The following is a 22,232-nucleotide window of genomic DNA, read 5'->3' as shown; positions in this document are numbered from 1 at the left end:
TCACGTCGGACTTTCATATGGAGAACGCCAAGTACCCGTTACCACCAACACAACATCATTGAACGACACCATTACGATGGTGTAACATTGCTCGTTTGGGGTGGAATTATACTGGGTTCCAGAACAGATCTGCATGTTCAAACCAGAACCGTGAAAGCCCAAATTTATCGGGACATCATTCTGGAACAACATGTTTAGGGGTGCCATGGGCGCAGAATTTGTGTTTATGGATGACAATGTCCGTCCTCACCGAGCAAACATCGTAAACGAATGCCTTGAATCTGAGGATATAACCCGTATGGAATGGCTAGCATTCTCACCTGACTTGAATCTGATAGAGCATGTGTGGGACATGCTTGGCTGACGAGTTGCAGCCCGTCAACCACCTCCTACATGTGTACCGGAACTTCGGAGAGCATTGCTTGCTGAGTGAAGTGATCTTCCCCAAGATCAGATCGATAATTTGATACTCAGCATGCCTAGGCGTTGTACGGACTGTATTTCATCGCATGGGAGACATACAATGTATTAACCATCATACCAGCCATGTAATAGTAAGTTTTTGTAAAGGAGATATTTTTTACAATTGCTCCAGGGAGCAAAAATCGTAGTTTTTATGAATGGTATCATACATACACCATCGTTTTTGTTCTTTATCTTTTGTTTAATAAATGGGCTTTATGAATAAGTAACGTTTGTTTTGTTTCTGAACCTTTATTTGCCGGAGCTGGCATTATCCTTAATTTATGGACATGAGTATAAAACAGAACCGCTATATATGTTTAGGAAATTTAATAAACCTGGTTATTATGCATAGTTACCTACCATTTTTGTGAGTTTAATAAATTTTGTTTTTCACATTTACTGGTGTTTGTGTGTAATGAATCATGTCGTCATCAGTATCGTCAATGAATTATTTAAATTTACAAATTCATAAATCAAGTCAAAAGTAATATGTTACTCCTACAGTTTTCAAGCTTATTTAATGTTGTCGTCCTTTGGTAAATTTCTCTTCCCCCCCCCCCCTCCCCTTCAGAATTTCAGACCAGTCAGAAAGGGGAAGTAGGATTATGACAGCCAAAAAGCCATCATAATCTGTTCTAAACTGGTCTTGGATTTGAAATGTCTTGCGCACAGACATCATGAGTTGGAGCAAAAAAGGGAAAAATAACTATCCATCTTTTTTAATGAATTGCGTCCACTATCTGGTCAGTTTTATTACTTCGCCTGGAGAGAGGACTATTTTTTCTTTCTATTTTTTTCTTTTGGGTGTTTTTTTGGCTGGAGGAATCAGCATTGAGTGTTATTTGCATCCTGTTTCCTTTATTTCTGAATGGAACAGGTAACCTCCCCCACCCCACACTTTGGAACAATGTATCTACTGTTTGTGAGCAAACAATGGTGTTCTCAAAATGTATATTGCAGTTTCTCCTTTCAGAGCTATTTTCTCGAATGCCTTTTTCGTGTTATCCTGGGGCAAGCTGGACTATAGCATCTGCCATGCTTGAAGGCAACTTCGAATTCGTCTGGGAATTTCGAGGGTGTTGGTCAAAGCTTTTAAAATTTGTGGGAGAAAAAACACATGAAAACACTCATGCCAATGAAGAGGTACATGTTTCAGAATGAGAAAAAAAATTTCCTTGGGAAAAAAAGAAAATGACTCTGGAAACCTGAAAAATAGAACAAAAGGATGAATATTCTAAAACGCTGGAGGGCACTTGAAATGACACCAAAGAGGAGGACGGATTGCAACCTTATGTTAGGGCCACACACACTCAGAATACCCATTTGAACATGTACCAATTATTTAGAAATTCCTCAAAAGGATAGAGATGGACGATTTTTTCCTCGGCCCACAATGCATCAAATCAAGAGACTTTCTCGATGTTATGCCAACGTGAACTTCAAAAAAAGAAAGTGTCTCCACAGAAAATTAAACTCAGGATCTCGCAAACAGGGCAAGTGCACTGACCCAAGTTCACTTTCGCATAGTATCCAGAAAGTTTTTTGATTTGATGTATCATACGCCAAGAAGAAATAATCTACTGCTGCCACCTGGAAGAGAATTACTGACGTTGAGAGCGGTTGCAATGTCTCTACTCAGCAAATCACACTACTGTGCGTGTTTTAAGGGAAGGAGTCTTAAGGTCATGTTCCTGATTGCCATGTTAAACTAGCCAACAATTAAAGATGCAAAATAGCACACTGAAGATGGCAAATTGGAAAGATCAGGTGCACAGTTTTTGAACTCTGCTTTTTAAGATCACTTTGAAAAGAATAGAGTTGTCTGCTGTTATGGGATGTATCCACACCCATTCTAGTTTTTGGAGAGCTATATTATGGGAAATCATGAGAATTTTTAAAAAATATAAAAATGCCCATTTATATATTGAATTTCATTGTAGAGTACAAATATGTAAAAATAATTTTGACATATTTGTCAAAATATATTTTTATACATGACGTTTAGCATATATAAAAACATGTTTTTAGAGAGGAGGAGAAGTAAGTTGGGGTTCTTTCTCAAGAGCTATTTCAGATTTCAAAGTTAAATTGACATATTGTAATTTGCATGCAATTTCATTATGCTCTGCACCAAGGATTGACAAACCCCCGTTACCTAATATTTTCTACGTGTGATTATACTAAACTGATGCTAAGAGCAACACAGTTTTTGGAATTTACGCCAGCGCAGGGCTGTCTTAAGAGCATGATAGGCTCTTGGGCCAAGTGGCTTTTTTGATGCCCTACCTAGTAAATTATAGAAAAGTTCAACCAGATCTCATTTTTGTGAAGCCCTTCTTCTTCTGAGGCCCTCGGGTAAGCCCATGCGTTAAGACGGCACTGCGCCAGCGTATATGACAACACGGAAAAGGGTCATTAAGTCCCAGAAAAGTTGTAAACAATTTTTTTTGCTTTGGGGAAAAAATTTGACTCCCATGAAATTCAATTAAATGAAGTTTTTTTTTTTAAATATTTGTTTGATAAGGTTTCTGCAGCTGCAATGAACTGAAAAAATTTCTCGAGGGTAAAGGACTGTCGTCAGTGTATGAGTTCTTCATTCACTTCTCATTATCTCTCCAATGCTGTTGTGGCATCATCAGGAGTTATCTATGTTGTGTTATTGGATACTGAATTAGAGCAATAGTTCTTAACCTCTCTTGGATATCCTGGGATATTCTAAGGGGCCATAATTAAAAATTGAATGAAAGGGGAGCAACACACACACAAAAAAAAATTACAAGTGATAAAGGGAGGGCCACGGAGAGCTGTGAAGAAATAAAGCTTCCGAGTACAATATTGTGGGGGGGGGGAATTAGACTACTTCCAGACTCCAGCAGGACTCAATAGAACCAGTACTATCTCTACCTACAGGATGGGGGGGGGGGGGGTCTCATGTCCCAAGACCTCATATCCATAGGAGGCCTATATGTTAAGATTTGGTATTGTCAAATGTAAGTATGTACATGTGTTAGTTGTTGCTATCAGCTGAGTATGTGGACCTCAGAACATTGCTTTGCTCAGGAACCCATGATATTGAGAAGGCCATGCATAAATCCCTCATTAGAACGAAATTCACTGAACTCTAGCCCACATCAGTGCTGTTTTAACGCATGGGCTCAACCGGGCACCTCAAGAGAAGAGGGGCCTCGCAAAAATGAGATCTGGTTGAAATTTTCTAGAATTAACCAATTAAAAGGATTCAGAAAAATCACTTAGCCCAGGGACCCATGATGTTCTTAAGACGGCCCTGCCCCACAGTAAGTGCAATTGTAGAGTGATGCATCAGGTTTGATTTATTTTGTGGGCTCATTGGATTGTCTCGTATTTTACTCAGACCTATTTCTGTCCCCCCCCCCCCCATATGATTCAACTCTTGGGAGAGATGATTACACACGTTCGAGCCAAGGATTTCAGATATTGATCTCATTTATAAAATTTTTATTCATTTAAAACTCAGTCTCCATTATATTCAATTTGATAAGTAGAAAGGATCTTGCTGTTAGATTGGGGGGGGGGGAGAGTCCTAGATAAAGACAGGTAGGGTCACGAGTGGAAAATATGGTTCGAAGGTGGCCATGGACTCTCTGAAAAAGGTTGACTACTTATTTGGCATCAATGCAAGTCCACAATGACCAATCAAGACAAAGAAGCACCTGAATTGCTGGAAAGGCATTAGTCACGTAGACATCTTATGCCCCCCCCCCCCCACAAGGGCGGGGCTGACAGGGCCCAAGACAATTTTCATCATTTTTGTTTTTTCACGCTATAAATTAACTATGGTAGGGCCTGTGAAAGATCCCAGCCTAGGGCCTTGCTCCAGGATGTTGGGAGGGGCATGCATCTTCTGTGTGTGATGATGGCAACTAACCTTTAATATCAGGGAAATGTTAAGAAAATGAACTTTAATGACAGCTCTTTGTCCTGAGAAACTCTCTTTCAATAGCTCCGACTCTACAGCAAAAAAGTCTGGGAAGAAGGCTCAAATTTGTTCATTATATTATGCAACAGCAACTTTTTTTCAGCAATGAGGGCAGAATCCTTTACAGCTGAGGCCACACTCGTGTCTATCCTGTATTTATCTATAAATACATCTCGTTACACATTCTTCCGCTGAATTTCCAATAAATGGTAGAATGTGTGGTCTTAAAAAGTATTAATGTTGTCTGAGTTGTGTGCTTGCTTTGAGTTCTTGCTAGTGCTGCCACCTGTCTTCCAGATTTTGAAGTGAAGGCGGTGAGTGCTTGAATTTTCATGCAATGTGAGTACAATATCATTCTGTGAGTCTGCCCACTTTCTGTGGAAAGACTTTTTCAAATAGGAGATTGGCTCGTATTCATGTCTCAAAGTAAGAATACTGTAAATAACCATCTTCAGTTGACCACCAATGTTGAGGGCTGAAATTATCCATACAAAGGTTTTCAACAGCTGGCTGATGTGAAGATGGATTTAGGCAAGAAAAAAGCAAACCGCCCTTGCAGAATCAAACCCACATCCTCTAACTTGCCAGGTGAGTGTCTTAGACTACAAAGGCATTGAATCTCAATCTTTCCTTAGAGTTTGTATGCGTTTAGGAACTTTAAGAAAAGATTGAGGTTCGTGGCCTTTGTCGTCTAGGGTGCTCACCTGGCAAGTTAGAGGTCGTGGGTTCGATTCCCCGCAAGGGCAGTTGAATTTTTTTTCTTTCCTAAATTTATCTTCATATCGGCCAGCTGTTGAAAACTTTTGTACTGGAAGGCTGGTCAACAAGAGAACAACCAGGACCTTCCAGCCCCCACCCTAAGTCAAAAAAGAGCCGTCTTTCTTCCTGATCCATCTAGCTACACATTGGTCAAAGAATGCCAATAGTTTCAACATGTGTTAGCATATTATTGGGCGGGGGTATCCTTGGAGATTGTTCTGAAAGAAAATACTCGCCAAAGAACACTGGGACGAGTGTACAGCCAGCTTATGTCACTGGTGCTTCATTGCAGTGGGGGTAAACATTTGAAGCAAATACCTGCGAATGACTATTGAACCAAACTAAACAGGAGTGTGGCCCAGACTATTTACCTAAAGTAGAATACATCCCATGTATGCCACTGAAAGTGTCACTTGCCCAAAGAATTTGTATTTTAATTAACACATTTATTAAACTTTCCAGCTTTTAATGTAATTGTTAATTGAAAAGCTATGGTATTCATGCAAACATCTTTGTTTACATTTCATGAAAATGCACTCATAGAAATGAAGGAATATCATTGAGTTAGTTTAACTGAATTGTTAGCTTCAAGAAGCAAATGTGATTTTTATACAACAGAGAATTATACTCGCAAAATTCGTGTAGTGGAAAAATATATATCAACAGCAATAATTCTTCCAAATACGTGCAGTCAATACAACTCCAGTGTAATTTGGGTAATTGTATTAAATTCCATCTATACATTACAGTGGTTTATATTCCCTCGAGCTGGATAAGGGTTAACACTAATAATGAATATTTCAACACAATATACAAAAAATATTTGTATACATGCATTTAAAAAAGGAAGAATATGCTAGATATATACAAAAATATACAATATTGCAATTAAAATAATGTTAGATGTATGATAGGTACAGGGGATCGGGGAATTGCTTTGTTTACATCTGTGCTAACCGGAGAAAAGCTAGATTTAAAGGGTGAAATATAATGTGAATATTATCATTTTTTTTTTATTGATCAAGAATCTTCGTAAGAATAGAATCTTTTAGTTTCGGAATGTTTATTATTTTTCGGGAATTAATGGAAAGACGTCCCAATTTATTTAAGCGTTTCTAACGGAGAACTCAGAACCAGGAAATTTTATACACGGCTCTTATTTTATAATCCCGAACGGATCCGAAGATGCACGAAAATTACATTTCGGCCGTTCGGGTTTCTTCGGAAGCGTTCGTAAAAGTAATTGCGTAGGGTTATAAATACATTGCCCAATACGAGTGGGGGATGGCGCTCACGTGAGCGCACCGGGCCAATGGGCGCGGCGCGTTCGGTGGCTTCGGGTCGACTTCGTCGTTGCTTCTGTCAGCGTATGAAAAAGTTTCCTATCAGTCCGCCATATTGTTGTGAAGGATAGAAAGATATTTGGACGGGTCGCGGAGTCGTGGATGAATTTTTTTGCGAAATCATTTCTCATCTCGGTCATCTGTTTGTGCTTCGGATGAAAATAATCCTGGACGCGGCTTCGTCCGTAGTATCGAAATGTTGTATTATTCGGATGTTTATTTGTTGATCGTCGAGTGAAATTTTCCTGAAAAAAGATGTGCAGAGGTTGGTGAAGTCGCGAGATTATACAGAGAGAGAGAGAGAGAGGGGGGGAAAAGAAGAGGCTCCACCACAGAAGCCACTCTCGCTGCTGGCGTTGGAGAGAAATTCTCGATGGAGGAGACTCGGCAGCCAGCCCTATTGGCGCAGCAAAGCGGAATAATAATAATAATGTAATAAATCCACGGAGGAACCACCGACGGGAAAAAGTAAGCAATGTTGTGCCTTTGTGGAAATAATGATGGACATCGAACTCTTGTGCATATCCGTCTACGGCCGAAATATCGGGTAATAGAGGACTCGCTCTCCGACTACTCGACGTCGTCTAATCTTGAACCTGACAATCTTCTTTAACTTTGCATCCGTCACTTTAGGCTTAGTAAACATGGCCGACATGGTGGACGGACCACCAAATAAGCGCCAGAAAATAACTGACGGTAAGAAATCATTTGTTTGATCCTCATATTTTTTGTTCGTTGAAAATCGGCTTTTGTTGCGTGGGTCGCGATTCGCGATCCCTTTCCCGAAATTTTGTTGCCAGCAATCGATCCCTGGCTCGCTTGTGTGTGTGTGTGTTGAGGGTTACTCTTTTGTATTGTAAACACTGCGGTTTTTTTTTGTTTTTTTTTTCTCTTTTCGAACTACCGTTTACCTAATACCCGAATTATATAATATGAGCGTGAATGCAAATTCGATTTTTCCCCCATTTGCGCGAATGCAATAACTATCTGACGTGTATTATTTAGAAAATTTTAACAACCCACCAGTTCGCTATGGTTTAAATAACTTTGGTACACTGATCATGGATAATGTACACATCACTATTTACTTGGTCACAAATTAGCCTTGTATTGTATGAATGGTTCGTATTTATGTGCATTTATAGTCATAGGGACTGATTATACTAGGAATATATTGGGGTTTTTTTTTGTGTTGATGCATGTGAGGTGCAATGATGGTGTTTGTGAGTATCATCGTTGAAATTTGGGGGATGCATTTATTGCGGCATTTAAATGCAAAATTATTGCATCTTGCACCTAAATATTTGTGTGTCTATTGAGAAATAATCACTAGCGATGAAATGTGTCTGACCGTTAAGCCTATTTGTCTCCACAAGAATCACTGTTGTGAATGAGTTGAAAATGACACAAAATTGTATGAATGCAAGGGATATCTTATTAGCGAACTGTTAAAATATGTGAACTGCAATATCAACCCATAATTTTTTTAATTTTAGCGTTTTTCTTTAATTGAAATCGACAAACATATGACATAATATACATGCCAATTTTGTGTGAAGTTTTTCGAAATCGTGCAGCGTAATGCATTAGAATGGAGGGAGTAGAACCCCTAAAAATAATATACAATTATTAAGTTGTAAGTTAACTGATACTAACAAGCGACTCGATTGGGAAGATGAATTTTAAACAAGGTTGTGTCTTTGTGTTCGTAGTATGTAAATGTTTAAATTTTATTTTAAAGTTGAATATCTATCACTAGGAAGGAAAATTTAATTGAAAAAGATGAAAAATTGAATGAATTATTTATGTTAATGTAGAAACATAGTTTAACCCTGATTTCCTGATTTATATGCATAATGCCAATCTTGTTTCGCACCAGAAATATTTAAGGAACAGATTTTCTATCGGAAATGATAACAGATTCAACTGATTCGGGTGAATTCTCAATGTATGGTGTACCACTGTTTGGAAACGGTTTTTACATTTCCAGACCCTGTTTGGTGCTATTTGACTGACTGACTACAGATGCTGAAAAAATATTTTTAAAAACCAGCACAGAAAACATAACAAAAGCGAAAACCAACAATAGTACAAATGAATATTCTCAGTATGAAAAAAAATAAAACCCAGACTCTCTTCGAAATAATAAATGAATCCGGGCACAAGTCACTCTGGGTATCCAGATTCTTTAAAATAATAGTATACTAAGATAATGATATTTCTTTAAGACTGAAAACGGAAGGGCAGAAGTTACAAAAATAACAAGAATAAATATATCTGAAAAATACAACCTGACCGAAACATAATCCTAGTTAGACAAGACAACAATGCTATTTCAGATACTACTACACAAAGGGAGATGCCATTTGAAATAGCTCGCATTACTAGTGTCACCTGGAATGTAAAATCTAAAAAAAAATACCGTAAATAGGACAAATAATTCGCAGTCTTGCAAAAAACCAATAGATACGAGAAATAATTCACGGACCGGCAAAAATCAATTCATTAAATAGAAATGATACATTAACTCTGACACCATTATGCTTGCCTTGGCGACTTACGGTGCCCTTGGTGATCTGGATTATACTGCATCTGTGACGATCTATGGAACATACCATGCATTATAAAAAGTATAATTCATGATGCACATTGGACCACCTCTCTTTCATTCTCACAATATCTGAATTAAAAATTGAAATCTATGTTTTAAGAAAATTTTTTCCCATTTCTGTACTTTTTGTTTGACCAAACTGTGCAACACATACTTAAACTGATTTTTTTCCTAGTATAGTTAGGAATCAGTTATTGTTATCAGAAACTGTCCCAATGTGATCGCATTAACCACATGCATTGTACTACAGCTGTCTTCGAAAGATCTGTATTAGTTATTTCTTGCTCGTCTGCTTCACCCCAAAGCAGAATATGCTGAAATCTGTGATGTACATTGGAACAATCAGTGCTACTGCAGGTTCTGGAGGAATATTAAAGATGTAGAAAACACTGTCATGGTAATTTTTACTACTAGTTAACCAAACATGCATCTCGTACACATTTCTCTACGGAATTTGGTAATTTTTATTGCAGAACATTTCCAGTCAGCAGAGGGATTGTTGCAGTGCAATGCGAAACATTCTGGTTTGGGTTTCTTTCTACATCAAGTGGAGTCACTGATTCACTATAGTCTCCAAAGCAGAAATTATGCTGAAATTTGCGATGTACGTCGCAGAACAATTAGTGCCACTGCAGAACAATATGGAAGAATTTTAAGAAAAGTGTAGAAAACACACTATTATGGTGGTTTTTACTGCAGAACATTTCCAGTCAGCTAAGGACTCGTTGCAGAACAATGCAAAACATTCTGCTTTGGGGACTATAGCATTTCAGAAATCAAATTTTGGAGAAGAATTTGTGAGAATAAAATTTATGCATTCCAAATTGTGCGCATACTCAGTAAGATAGGCCTACTGGTCTCAAAGCAAAATGTTTTGCATTGTTCTGCAACGAAGCCTCTGCGAAATGGTCAGACAGTAAAAATTCCCATAATAGTGTTTTTTCACTACACTTTTCATAAAATTCTTCCAGATTGTTCTGCAATGTACATCACAGATTTTGGCATATTCTGCTTTGAGGCTACTGGTTTTCTAACAACTTTTATTTAAGGGATCCAGGCTAGTGGGAATCGCCAGACTTAGGCCTACGCTGCACAACATTAGATATAAGAAACTTCACACATGAGAGTTGAAGGGATTTTTTCAGCATTTATTTCTGTGTGATGATTTATGGAAAAACCTTACTAAAACCAGAGTTGTAACGATAGGGAAGGGTATAGGAGGCAATTGCTCCATGTGGAAAAATTTAGGTGGGAACATGAACACTGTTAGGCCTATATAAAATCACCAAATTTTACAGTGGGAGGGGCAAAATCATGTTTGCCAGACCTGCCTAAACAAAAAAAATTCTTAAAAGGCTACCACATAAGAGTCAATGCTTCCAATTTACCCAGAAGACTTCCAATTTTTTAATTCTTATTAAAATCTTTGGGTTCGAAACCAGATTCTTCAAATTTTTTGTATCTTTATAGAAAAATTCCTAAAAATCCAAATTATGCTTGGCAGGAATTAATAAAATCTTCAGAGAAAATCCTTCAGTCCTTGCAATCACTAAGGGACTGTGTTTGCTCGTGAAAAATATGGGAAATTGCCAACTGTCACTGAATACAACACTAGAACTAAGCAAAGTATCTAATTGTTACTGCAAATCACTGAGTTAAAATGAATTCAAGAGACAAAAGAAAAAACATTTATGAATGAAAAATATTTGAGATGAATATTCATAATCATAATAATCAGCTTGATTTCAGTGAAGAATAAAACCAAATGAGCTTCATTGGGAATACGGGAAGAAACGGGACAGTTTTTACAAATTAAAAAAAAAGTTGTGATGGCTTCAAAATTACAGGAAAATGTGGGGATGCTCTGGAAATTTTGATTTATATGGTCATTCAGAAAAATATCCAGTTTTCTCTTATATGTATAAAATGTTTTCTTCAGCAGAAAATCATTTTGCTGCTGACAAACTGGATTTTTTTTGAGTCTGCAAATTAGCTACTATCCAACCATACTAAATCTTTCAAATTTCTTCTGTATCTCTTGAAACTCACGAAAAATTCGAAAATTCAAAAATCTCACGAATTTTAAGTTATTGTAAAATAATTCCTATTTTTGGGGGGCATTTTCCCAACGAATTTACCCTGGAAAGTATCCTTTATCAGTGTTTTTTTTCCCCTATAAAACGACGTCGCATGCGTAATGTAATAGTGTCATGTGTAAGTGAATTATTGCCATTTCTCCAAATCGCAAAGAAATGCTTCCTCGAAGATGCCAATACTTCTGATTTACCCATAAGCCTTCCATTTTTTAGCCTTTTTAAAATTTTGGGACAGAAACCAGATTCTTCCAATTTTTCATCTCTTAGAAAAATCCTTAAAATCCTCAATGGTGCTTCTTGAATTGTTGAAGAAAATACTCTGCGTGTTTGCAATCCTAGATTAATCATGTTTTCTCAGAAATATATAGAAAATTAATATTTCCAGTACAGAAAATTGGCAATTGTCACCAAATATGATATCAAAATTGAGCAAAGTTGCTAATGGTTAAAATCGCCATTGGTAAGAAATGAAGTGCTATTGAAAATCGCTCACAGTGAATTCAAATAAATTCTAAAAAAAAATGTTAATTATTACAAATATGTGAAATATATGTATACAATATTCATTAATAGTCATAATTTTGCATACTGGGCTTGCCCGGTATGCAAGAGGGCCTGGGTTCAAGTCCCGGCAGAGACGTGATGACTTTTCTTTCCGAGCTCACCTCAGCATAATATCCGGAAAATAACTGTTTCCTTGATATCTCTGGCTGAGAAAAAAAAACCATCTATATTATTTAGGACAGTTTTCCTTTTGGGCAAAAAAACCATGCTTAGCTCCTAAGAAATTTGTCTGGCGCCTAAATATTTTTTCTGATTTTTCAAGCCCTGCTCAAAGTATAAAATCATAAATCGAAATACAAAATCCTATTCTAAAGCTGAGCAAATATCAGGTGCCTAGTCACCATGGCAACTAGAGAATTGGTATTGGGTACCATAAATTTTCTACATATAATTATTGAATATATTCTAAAGACATACAAATTTGCCAATAAGTTCTAGAAAAGTGGAAAAAATTATTTTGGACATTTTTTTAGGAATTCTTGACTGCTAGAAAATTTGGTTATCATGTAAGTTTTTTTCACTGTCAGAAGTCAACGCAAAACTTTCAAAATCCATGTGATTGTTTCCACACACCAACGCGTTGAAATTTCACTAAGCCTGTGAACAGCGTTGGTTAAAAAAAAATTTGTCAATCCACACAACAGGACATGCCAGGGCTTCATAAAGCTCTGGTGCCAGTTCACCATGGTAACCAGTTCACAAAATGATCAGCATTATCATGTAAAATTATAGCTGTGACAACATTTTTGGAAATTATGTCAATATCTCATAGCTGCCAAGTCTCCCGAATTTTAGCCTCATCTCTTGACCTCCCAAAAAGTTCTTGAATCTCCCAAATTTTTACGAAAATCACAAAAAATCCCTAATTGTCCCTAAAAATTCCCTACTTCATTTAAAAAGAATTCCTGTTTCTGAAAACAATTCCTAAGGAATTTCTTGTGGGTTAAAAAGTATTTTGCCTCTTTTTTTTTTTCCTCTTTCGAAATGATGCCACACATTGTAAATGGGGGGAAATGGGGAAATTCATTTTTTAAGGAAGTTTTACAAACCCTCTGATGGTAACAAGAAAAGTTGTTTGTCTTATTGTGCAGGGAAATAGCTTAGCAGCCAATAGTCCTGGATAATAATTGAATATTATAGTGATGCGTATGTGGTCAAAACTTCCTTTTTTGTTGAAGTTACGTACATGTGATAACAAAACACGAATACTGATAAGCAAAAAATATTTAATCAATTTTAAAGACACTTATTCCCCGATGAATTTCCTCTCATCAAACATTCCAGAAAAAGGCAGACTTTTTCTTTTTGCACAAGTTGTGTTGCAGACATAAACATCGGTTATGGTGGAAAGTCTGACATCATCACCCATGTGAAATCAACAAACATCAATGCCACAAAAAGTCAATGTTCTTCAAAAATTGATGTTTTTTCCCTTCACCTTCCAATTATTTTGGGGTGATTTGCACAGAATGTTTGTTCACATCGTTTCTGATTGAACACAATATATTTCTTTTTATATCACCATTGAAGTTTCGGCCTGCAATTTCATTTGTTTTTTGCGTAGGGATTTTATTTCCAAGGGTTTAACTCCCATGTGTGTAAAATCCCTATTTTATTTGACTTCAACTTTTGAGTAGGGATATTATAAACTATGCTTTAACTTTTATGAGTGGGAAATCCTTATTTTATTTTGAAAAGTCTCTTTTGTATTTATTAAGGTGTGGTTTTAGTATAAAATACGGGTCTGTGCAAAAATCTCCTTAATTTTAATTTTTAAAAGTTGACAGCTATGATATCTCTATGAAAACTGACAAGGGGATTCATGTGTGATCAGCCCAGAAAAGGCCTGAAAATTTTTTTCTTGACTTTATCCAGGGGTCTGTTTTTGTGAAAAAAATTTCCCTTATTTCAGTGAAACCTTTGTGGGAAAATAAGTAATTTTTTTGGGGGGGGGAGCAAAATAATCTAGTTAATTTATTACAAAAGAATTGAGATGTTAAATTTATGGTTTCATTGATACATATTTTGTAAAGGGTCTGTTTTTCAGATCTATAATTTTGTGAAGGGTCCAGAAAACAGACCCAAAATTTGGCTGGACAGACCCCTGCTTTATTGTGGGGAAAATACCAACCTTCAGAATTAACCCTTTGCACTCAAGGCCGTTTCTGCTCGGATCAGCAAGTCGAAGCGTTTCGTAGCACTTTTGGTGAATTTCTTACCTCTAACTTAAAATGATTACACACACAAATTAACACATAAAACTTTTATATTTTAATATTTAATGTATCTTTACATCTTTACGAAGAAAATTTCTTAAACATTAGTCTTCGTAATTTTGCTTTGTATGATATTTCATGTAACAATTGCCGAGATGCATGCCCGACTTTTCGGGACAAGTATCACAATAGTATGTCGTTTGATGTCTTTTGCTGGGGTTATTTCTTTGAGAGCAGACTTTGCAATCCTTCCTAACTCCTGTTAGAATGTTATGCAGCTTTCTATTTAGGCGGATGTTTTCGGAATCGGAGGTTGAAGTCGAAGCTCGAGCATGTGTCTGACGAAAATCTCCAGTCAATTACCTCCAGCACTACTTCAGACATTAGTCGAGTCCATGCCACGTCGTGTTGCTGGCTCGCGGGAGCCGTACACGATATTAGGCAGGTGTATCAGTTTTTTTGGCTCTTCAGTGTAGTTATCACAGTGCATCAAATTTCCGCACCAAACAAAGTGGTGAGCGAGAGTCACCTCTCGAGTTGCGGCATTAAATCATGTGGTGAGCGAGAGTCGCCTCTCGAGTGCAAAGGGTAAGCATTTCGAGCAACACAAAAAATTTCCAAAAAGTAAGAAGGGAAAAAAGATTTTGAAACCATTAATTCTTCAAAAGAAAAATTGGCAGGAAAAATTGATAAGAAATCACCGGTTTGTGCCCTGCTTGGTAAACAGTTTACCAAGCAGGGTACAAGCTGGTGATTTAAAACATCTTGTATATATCCGTCTCAGACTGAAAATGTCAGGTACCTCAGATCTAGACTATTTTTGTATTTCCATTGCCTTGAATGGGTGCATTTATATTTCACACAAACACTGGTACTTCATGAGGACTCATTCCATAACTTGATAAAAAAGAAAAAAAAATCAGGTGCTATCAAAATGTCTTTAAAGAGCCAAACATTCTTCTCTGAGAGAAACTGTTTCAATAATTTTTCTTGGACTTGGGGATTTTTTTCCTGCAAGTAGATACAGCACATATAAATTTTAAAATTTTTTCTCAAATGTAATAGTTACTGTGCATGGGTAAAGGACGGTAAGGTGTTTCTGCAACAAAGTGATGAGGGAAAAGTTTATAGAATAAAATTAACTGATTTTGACAAACTGCCAACATAAAAAAATGTCCCACAATGAAATCAACGCAGAACATTTTAAATGCCTATGTAATTTTAATTTATTTATCAACATGGCATCCCAGTGTCAGTAATTTGTCAAGTCCTGTATTATACAATCAATTTAATGGTGGATGAGGAAACCAAAAATGATGAGGGGGGAGGGACTTTTTAGTTGAACCTTTTGCAAACTAGATAATGATTTGAAAGAAATGAGTTTTTATACTTGTAAGAATAACATGTTGAAATTAGACATAGATTCAGTTGATTTCAAATGATTCAAAATCAATAGATATGCATTAAGAAAAGAAATTTATTGCATGGTTTTCTCATCAAGCCATGCAATAAATTCTTTAGAAAGCCAGAAAAATTCACCAGCCAAATTCTTTAGAAGCCAAGATTTTTTTTTCTAAAAAAAATTCATCCAAAATTATTAGACTGACTGCAGATGATTGCGTCATTTACCAAACAGTTTTCAGTACATCTGATCAAGAATCTCTTCAACACAACCTTAACATTATTTCCGAATGGTGCTCAACCTGGGAATTGCTCCTCAACTCCTCAAAAACAGTTTTTATTAAAGTTACCTGTAAAAGAATTCCAGTGATTTCCCTTATTCAATGAAAAATTCTTTTATCTCAGAGGTTTCCCATTATAAATACCTGGGCATTATAATCTCTGCCTATCTCCACTGGAATCTTCTGATTATATTTCTCGTAAATGTTTCCAAAAACCTTTTCCTTCATCATAACCTGAAATCCACCTGTCATGTCCGTCACTCGTGCTTCCAGACTTATATCCTTCCTGTTCTTTCCTATGCCAGTGAAACTTGACCTCCATATGCAAACCAACATAGACAAATTAGTCTATATAAAATAAGTCCACACGCTTCATTTTTGACTGCTGGTCTTCATCTGTCTCCAATTTTGAACTGAAGTGCCAACTCAATATCTAACCGCTTACCTCTCTTATGGTCATATTCACAGGCAGAGTTGAAATTGCAATCGTAGATCAAAGGATTAAAGATCGACACGAATTGGTTAAAATTCAGGATTTTAAACAATCCGCGTCGATCTCCAATCCTTTCACCTGCGATCGTAGTTTAAACTCTGTCGGTGGATATGGCCATTAGACTAGATTGCTTACCTATCTTGATTAACTTCTTTTCAAAATCCTCTGTGGGTTTTTAATATCGATACTTCCAACATTCTAATTAAACGCTCACATTTTTCTGTTAGACTGAACCATTCCCAAAAATTACAGCCCACCTCTTGTTTTTTCAGAATGTCATAAATTTCTTCTCAAGAACTATTATTGACTGAAAAAAAACCTCTCACCTGATATTGTAGATTGTACTACAATTTCAAAATTTTCTTATAACGTCAATTGTTATTTTTGTCATACTTAACCACCGCATCCTCTTGTATAGGCCTTGGTCAAGCAATATTGAATAAATAATCTTGTTTTTCAACTGTCCTGGGACTTGGTGATCCTTTTCAGTTGAGAGACATGCTGATATAAATAAAATTCTGAAAATTTTGCATTGCCCTCAGAATCTTATTTAATAATTATGCATAATTTTTTTTTTTGCGTCAATGCCAATTTTGTAGCTTTTCTTTGATTTATCAAGCTTTTATTTAATTACTGATCTTGTGGCAGGGCCATAGCCAGAAATTTTGGAGGGGTGGGGCAACTGACTTCTCAGAGGGATCAAAGTGATAAAACAGGCTTATTTGTGTTATTGCATGAATATCAACCATTTTTTGAATATTTAGGAGGGACCAGACCCTCTGATCCCCCTTGATCCCCCTCCCCCGCCTCTCCCGTACGGGAGCTTAACTTGTGGGAGGGGTATAAATAAGAAAAAAGAAATTCTGAAAGAGGAGACGATGGAATGAAATATTTGGAAAACAGTTTTGACTGGTATATCATTACGCTTGCACATAAAAACTCCCCAATACTGAATTGTAACATTTGAAGTTTGTCAGCAATGCATTGTATAAAACAGTGGTTCTTGAAATTTTTTTCTCATCCTGTGCCCCCTCCCCAGTGCAATGCGGTATACCTTCCTGCAGCCCCTTGGATAATCAGTTTTCTATGTTATTTTTCTGTAATCAATTACATTAATTATCTGTTAATTTTTATTTTACTTATTATTAAATATTTTTTTTACTAACTGTGAATAATAATAATTTTGGCTTTTTTTTAGGTAAATCCAAAAACTAAAGTTGGGTTTTTTTAAAACATTTATTTGAAATTTGGGGAAAATAATAAGTGAAGAACAATTCACTGAAATTTATTCCACCTAGTACAACAACATAGTACAGGGTGCCCTATAAGTCCCAACTCAGCCTTTATCTTATAAAGCAGTGGTTCTCAACCTTTTTTTCTCCATGGCCCCCTTTCACCCATTTCTCATTCCTGTGGCCCCCCTTGCGAACATGAATAATTTTCTACTCCCCCCCCCTCTCTTTCTCCCCCGTTTTCCCAATAGAAGATAGTTATTCAAAAATTGTTATTCAAAAGTATAAATATGTTTGAATTTAATTTGATTTGATTAATTTTTAATTTATGAAAATAATGAAAAAGCAAAACAAACATAATAGAATACAGTAAAAAATAGAATAAATTATTTTCAATGTAACAATGCAACTCTGCGCTTGAAGACAGCGCAATGTCATCCAGTTACTGTGCTGGATTAAATTTGTATTATTTAGTTAATTAGTTTTTTTTTGTGTGTAAATGGCTATGGTTTCATTGAGTAATGTCAGTTGTAGCTTCCAAAATACGCATTCTTATAATGATAAAAATCGCAAAAAGTGGTAGCAAGCAGTTTTGTTAATTTTATTCTCTTCATGCGGATAAAAGTAGTAATGAGGGAGTAGCCACACAAATATGAATCACAATTGAAGTTGAAGTTCAACCTTTCGCATCGTTTTCAACAATAATACATGTATCAAGGATATAGGTTCATGTTGTAGCCCTACTATGAACTTAAAAAAATTTTTTTGAATATTTGTTTGAACCATTCATTCCAGAGAAACCATGTATGCAGTGACAAAGCTGTTCATGTGAACATAATAATGATTCATTATCAGGATTTGAAGCCCATTGGAAAATATAAATAATCAGATTTTCAAATAAGAAAATTATCAGTTTGTTGATTTCAATTTTGATACGGTGAAAATCTAATATTTCGTTGGATGACAAGGACAAGCTACCTTCAAGTGTCCCTTTAGGTCATAATATGGCCGCTCTCTCGCAGGCGGACGAAGCAACGTGCAAGTTGGCTTAAACACAGGGCAATATTTCACATAACAGTCCGTACTATATTTAATATACAGGGCGCATAAGTAACGGGTCATGACACTTTACTGGCAAACCATTGGTCCTAAAAGCATACTTCCAGTTGAAAAAAATACCCAAATGTGTAGTACTCAGATATTTGATTCATGTTGCCAGGGGTTACATGGTTATTAAAATAAAAATGTTAACTGTTTATGCGGACACCCTGTGCCCCAAAACCCAATGTGAAAGTTGTTTCCCGGTCTCCAACAAAAAAATTCAACGTTTCTAAGTGCAATATTCACCGAGATATTCGAAGAAAGTTGGAAAAAAAACCAGCATTAAATATGGGGAAACCATTTTATCCGTTGCTGTTTTTTCCCAGATTTCTTCAATTTTTCGAATTTGCATATCTCGGTGAATATTGCACTTAGAAACGTGAAATTATTTTAGTTGGCATCGAGAAAGACAGAGCAACAACGTCTTAATTGGGTTCTTTGGCACACGGGGACGGTATAAAAAGTTTTACTTTATAACTATACAACCCCTTACGACATGAATGACATATCTGAGTTGGACACGTGATTTGGATACTTTTTCTCGTTGGGTATATCTCTAAGACTAATGGCTCACCAGTAAAGTGTCATACGCCCTGTTACCCATGAGCCTGCATATACACGTGAAAAAAATAGTTAGGGAGGAAAAAAGTTGACTCTCGTTTGCACTAAAGTAATTGAACTTCGGCAATTTGATCTGAAAGCAGTCCTTTTTATAATGATTGTCTTTTTTACTTTTATAAATTTAGGAAGGAAACAAAAAGTAAGGGTGGATTGAAAAAAAGAAAAATGACCAAGAGGGGCTCGGTTGTGCGTAAATGTTTCGAAATTCCACTTGTGCGCAAGGGGATTCGCGCCCCACTCTCAGTTTTATGACAAAATTTGACATTTATGAGACGTTTGACTACGGTCACGATTAATCTCTATATATAGCTTTCAATATTAAAATATTTCATTTATACGAAGAACAATTTCAATTATTACATTTTCATTTTGATTCGAACTCTCCAAATCTTTGGCATTTAGACATCATTTCAAATTATCAAATCCACGCAGTTTTTGCAGATTGTGAAATGCGTCTCTGAATTGGTTTTGGATGTGTATTATCAACACTAAAAACCATAAATTTTAGGTTGACAGATAGAAAAAGACGCATTGACACAGGTTATGGACATTTCAAAGTGAAGACTTACGTGAGAATTTATTGCACTTTTCTGAGAAATCAGCAGACGCAGTGAGTTTCAAATAAATGGATTTAAATTGCTTTAAATGTGGTCATACGCCATTTTAGAATTTTTTTTTTCTATTGTCCACAACATTGTTCTTGCAGGATCGGAAAAATGCATTGAAATTATTTGGGATGTTGCAGGCCAGTATAGTAGGCGCCTATTGACATTTCATACTGATGAATGTCTGATCAACTTGTAAAAATTGAGATTATATATATATTATATCTCAACAAGGCTATGACCACAGTGTCACGGGGACGCTGTTTAGAGCGCATGGACGCTAGTGTTCATCTTCGGATGGAATCAATAACTTTCGGAAGATTATGATGTAGATTTTATAGTTGATTTTTTTTCCTCCATATATTATGATCCATCCATTGACGAACATTGATTATGTGTGAATTTATATGTGCAATCTATATGTAATATTTTTATTTATCCTGAAGATATCTAATAAAATTTCCAGACATACCCATCCTCCGGGAACGCTTCGATATCTCAATGAGATGGGAAGCGGGGTGTGTTTGGTCTTCAAAGGTCAAAGGCCAGTAGTAGGCCAGCAGCAGGCTTAAGTAGTAGGTCAGTTAATTAATAGGAAGCATTGCAGTATTGCAAACTTTAAAGGTGTAGTGTCAATCTTACAGGAAGTCCCAATACATTATCTTGTTGGATTGCATATAGACACCAATCAGCAAACCAAATGACGTTAAGACCGTCTTAAATATGTTTAAAATTACGTTTTTCCTGTTAAATTGAAAGGAATGGCATATGAACACTTGCGATTGAAACAACAGTAATTTTATGCAATTACAGTTTCTTGAGTTATATAGCAATGTAGTTTTAAAAAATTAAATTTCGCGGGTATTTTTTCCCATGTATGATTTGGCCTCTTGGAGTTCGTTATAACTGAATTCGACTTAATTTGTTTTCAGCAGAGGCAATGAATTGGCATCCTTTTAAAATTCATAAAAAAATACCCCAGAGCAATCATTCTTTATTCGATTTTTATAAATATATTCCCCATCAGACCACTGCTGTAGATAGCTTTGTGCTAAACTTGATGGCTATCCGTCTGTAATTGTATGAAAACGATGGTTTTTTTTTACAAGCTTTAATTTTTCACTCATCGACTTCTTGGATTGCATTTACTACCAGCACTCAAAAGAATGTCAATGAATGGTCAACAAATCTTTGTCTGCTTTCTTTATGGCAGCCCTCTTTGAATGAAAAGTCTTAGAACACACAATTTTCTGTCTTTACAGTTACTAAATTTTGCTTCTATAGTTACCTCTTCTATAGTTTGTGTCAGGGTCTATTGTCACCCCCGAAGTCGTAAAAGCACCGAGATTACATGAACCATTTTTTTTATTTCCTTCCTCATGTTAATGTTACTTGAATGGGGAAAAATTACGAAAAAGATATTCTATGCATTTTGTTTGAAATTAAATTTTTTTAATCAGAGTGACAAAAAAAATTTAATTTCATAAACTTCTTCGTGGCCCCCATATCAGTAGCCGTGGCTCCCCTTTTGCAAGATTTTCATCCGTGGCACCCCTGGAATATCCTAGGGCCACTGTTATAAAACATTCGATGTTGAGATATGGTTCCAATTTAAAAAGAATGTTGAACTTGTTAAAAAATTACCCTGTATCAGAGTGAAAATATGGTATGTCACAAAAAAAATTAATTTTTTATATGGATTCCCTGTCTTAAAAATGAAATTAGAGAAAGTTGTTGCCCTGTGTCTCTTTTCCGAGGCTAAAACAAAAAAGTTTCCTAGTGATATAGTTGAATTTAAAAATCTTAGAAAAGTTAGGAAAGAACATCATAAACTGACAAATGTTCTTTTTCCTTATTTATGTTTTTCTTTCCCAATTTTTCTCCAATTTTTGAATTCTAATGTCTCAGCAAATATTGCACTTACAAATGTGCATTTTCTTTCTTTCAGAAGAGAGGGCTACAACTTTCTGATTTGGTTTTTTAAGACAGTGCATCCATATAAAAATTAGGATTTTTTATTTAGTGACACACTGTATTTTCACTCTCAAAACTGGATTTTTTTTTTAACACAGTTTGAGAATTTTTTGTTATTGAAACATTCCTCTATGATGAATGGTTGATGAGAAATAGCCCAGATTTGGATTTGCAGGACATCCTGTGATGGCCCCCACAAGGGGTGGGCTGACAAGGCTCCAGCCCTGGGGCTCGAAAGGATTTTAATCATTTTTTTTTGTTTTTTCACTCAATAAATTCATCATAAAGGGGACGCAGTGAAAGTCTGGTCGGGTGCCCGTAAAAGATCCCAGCCTAGGGGTCCTGCTTCAGGATGTGGGGGTTATGCATCCCGTACTCGCAAAGCAGAATATGCCAAAATCTGTGACGATGTCGCAGAACAATCACTACTATAGAAAAATCTGGGAAAATTTTAGGAAAAAGTGTAAAAACATAATTATGGGGATTTTTACCGCAGAACACATTTCCTGTTA

The 22,232-nt window shown here is 36.1% G+C and overlaps 1 protein-coding gene across 2 annotated transcripts in view; it reads left to right on the top strand.

Moving 5' to 3' along the window:
- Window positions 1-6,564: 6,564 nt before the first annotated feature.
- Window positions 6,565-22,232, top strand: part of nej (CREB binding protein nejire) — an 83,062-nt gene continuing 67,394 nt past the window's right edge. For both annotated transcript variants that reach the window (XM_089250110.1, XM_089250108.1), the window contains exon 1: window positions 6,565-7,221. In XM_089250110.1, coding sequence (XP_089106236.1) covers window positions 7,170-7,221 — 52 coding nt within the window. In that variant the 5' untranslated portion in view covers window positions 6,565-7,169. The remainder of the gene's footprint in view (window positions 7,222-22,232) is intronic.

This window comes from Pholcus phalangioides, unplaced genomic scaffold, assembly GCF_987345545.1.
Source record: "Pholcus phalangioides strain wild (caught in Gottingen) unplaced genomic scaffold, Ppha-v1.0 ptg000022l_1, whole genome shotgun sequence".
NCBI classification, from domain to species: Eukaryota; Metazoa; Arthropoda; class Arachnida; order Araneae; family Pholcidae; genus Pholcus; species Pholcus phalangioides.
Note: the sequence above shows the minus strand (reverse complement) of the source record. Positions and strands in the feature narration are given on the sequence as shown.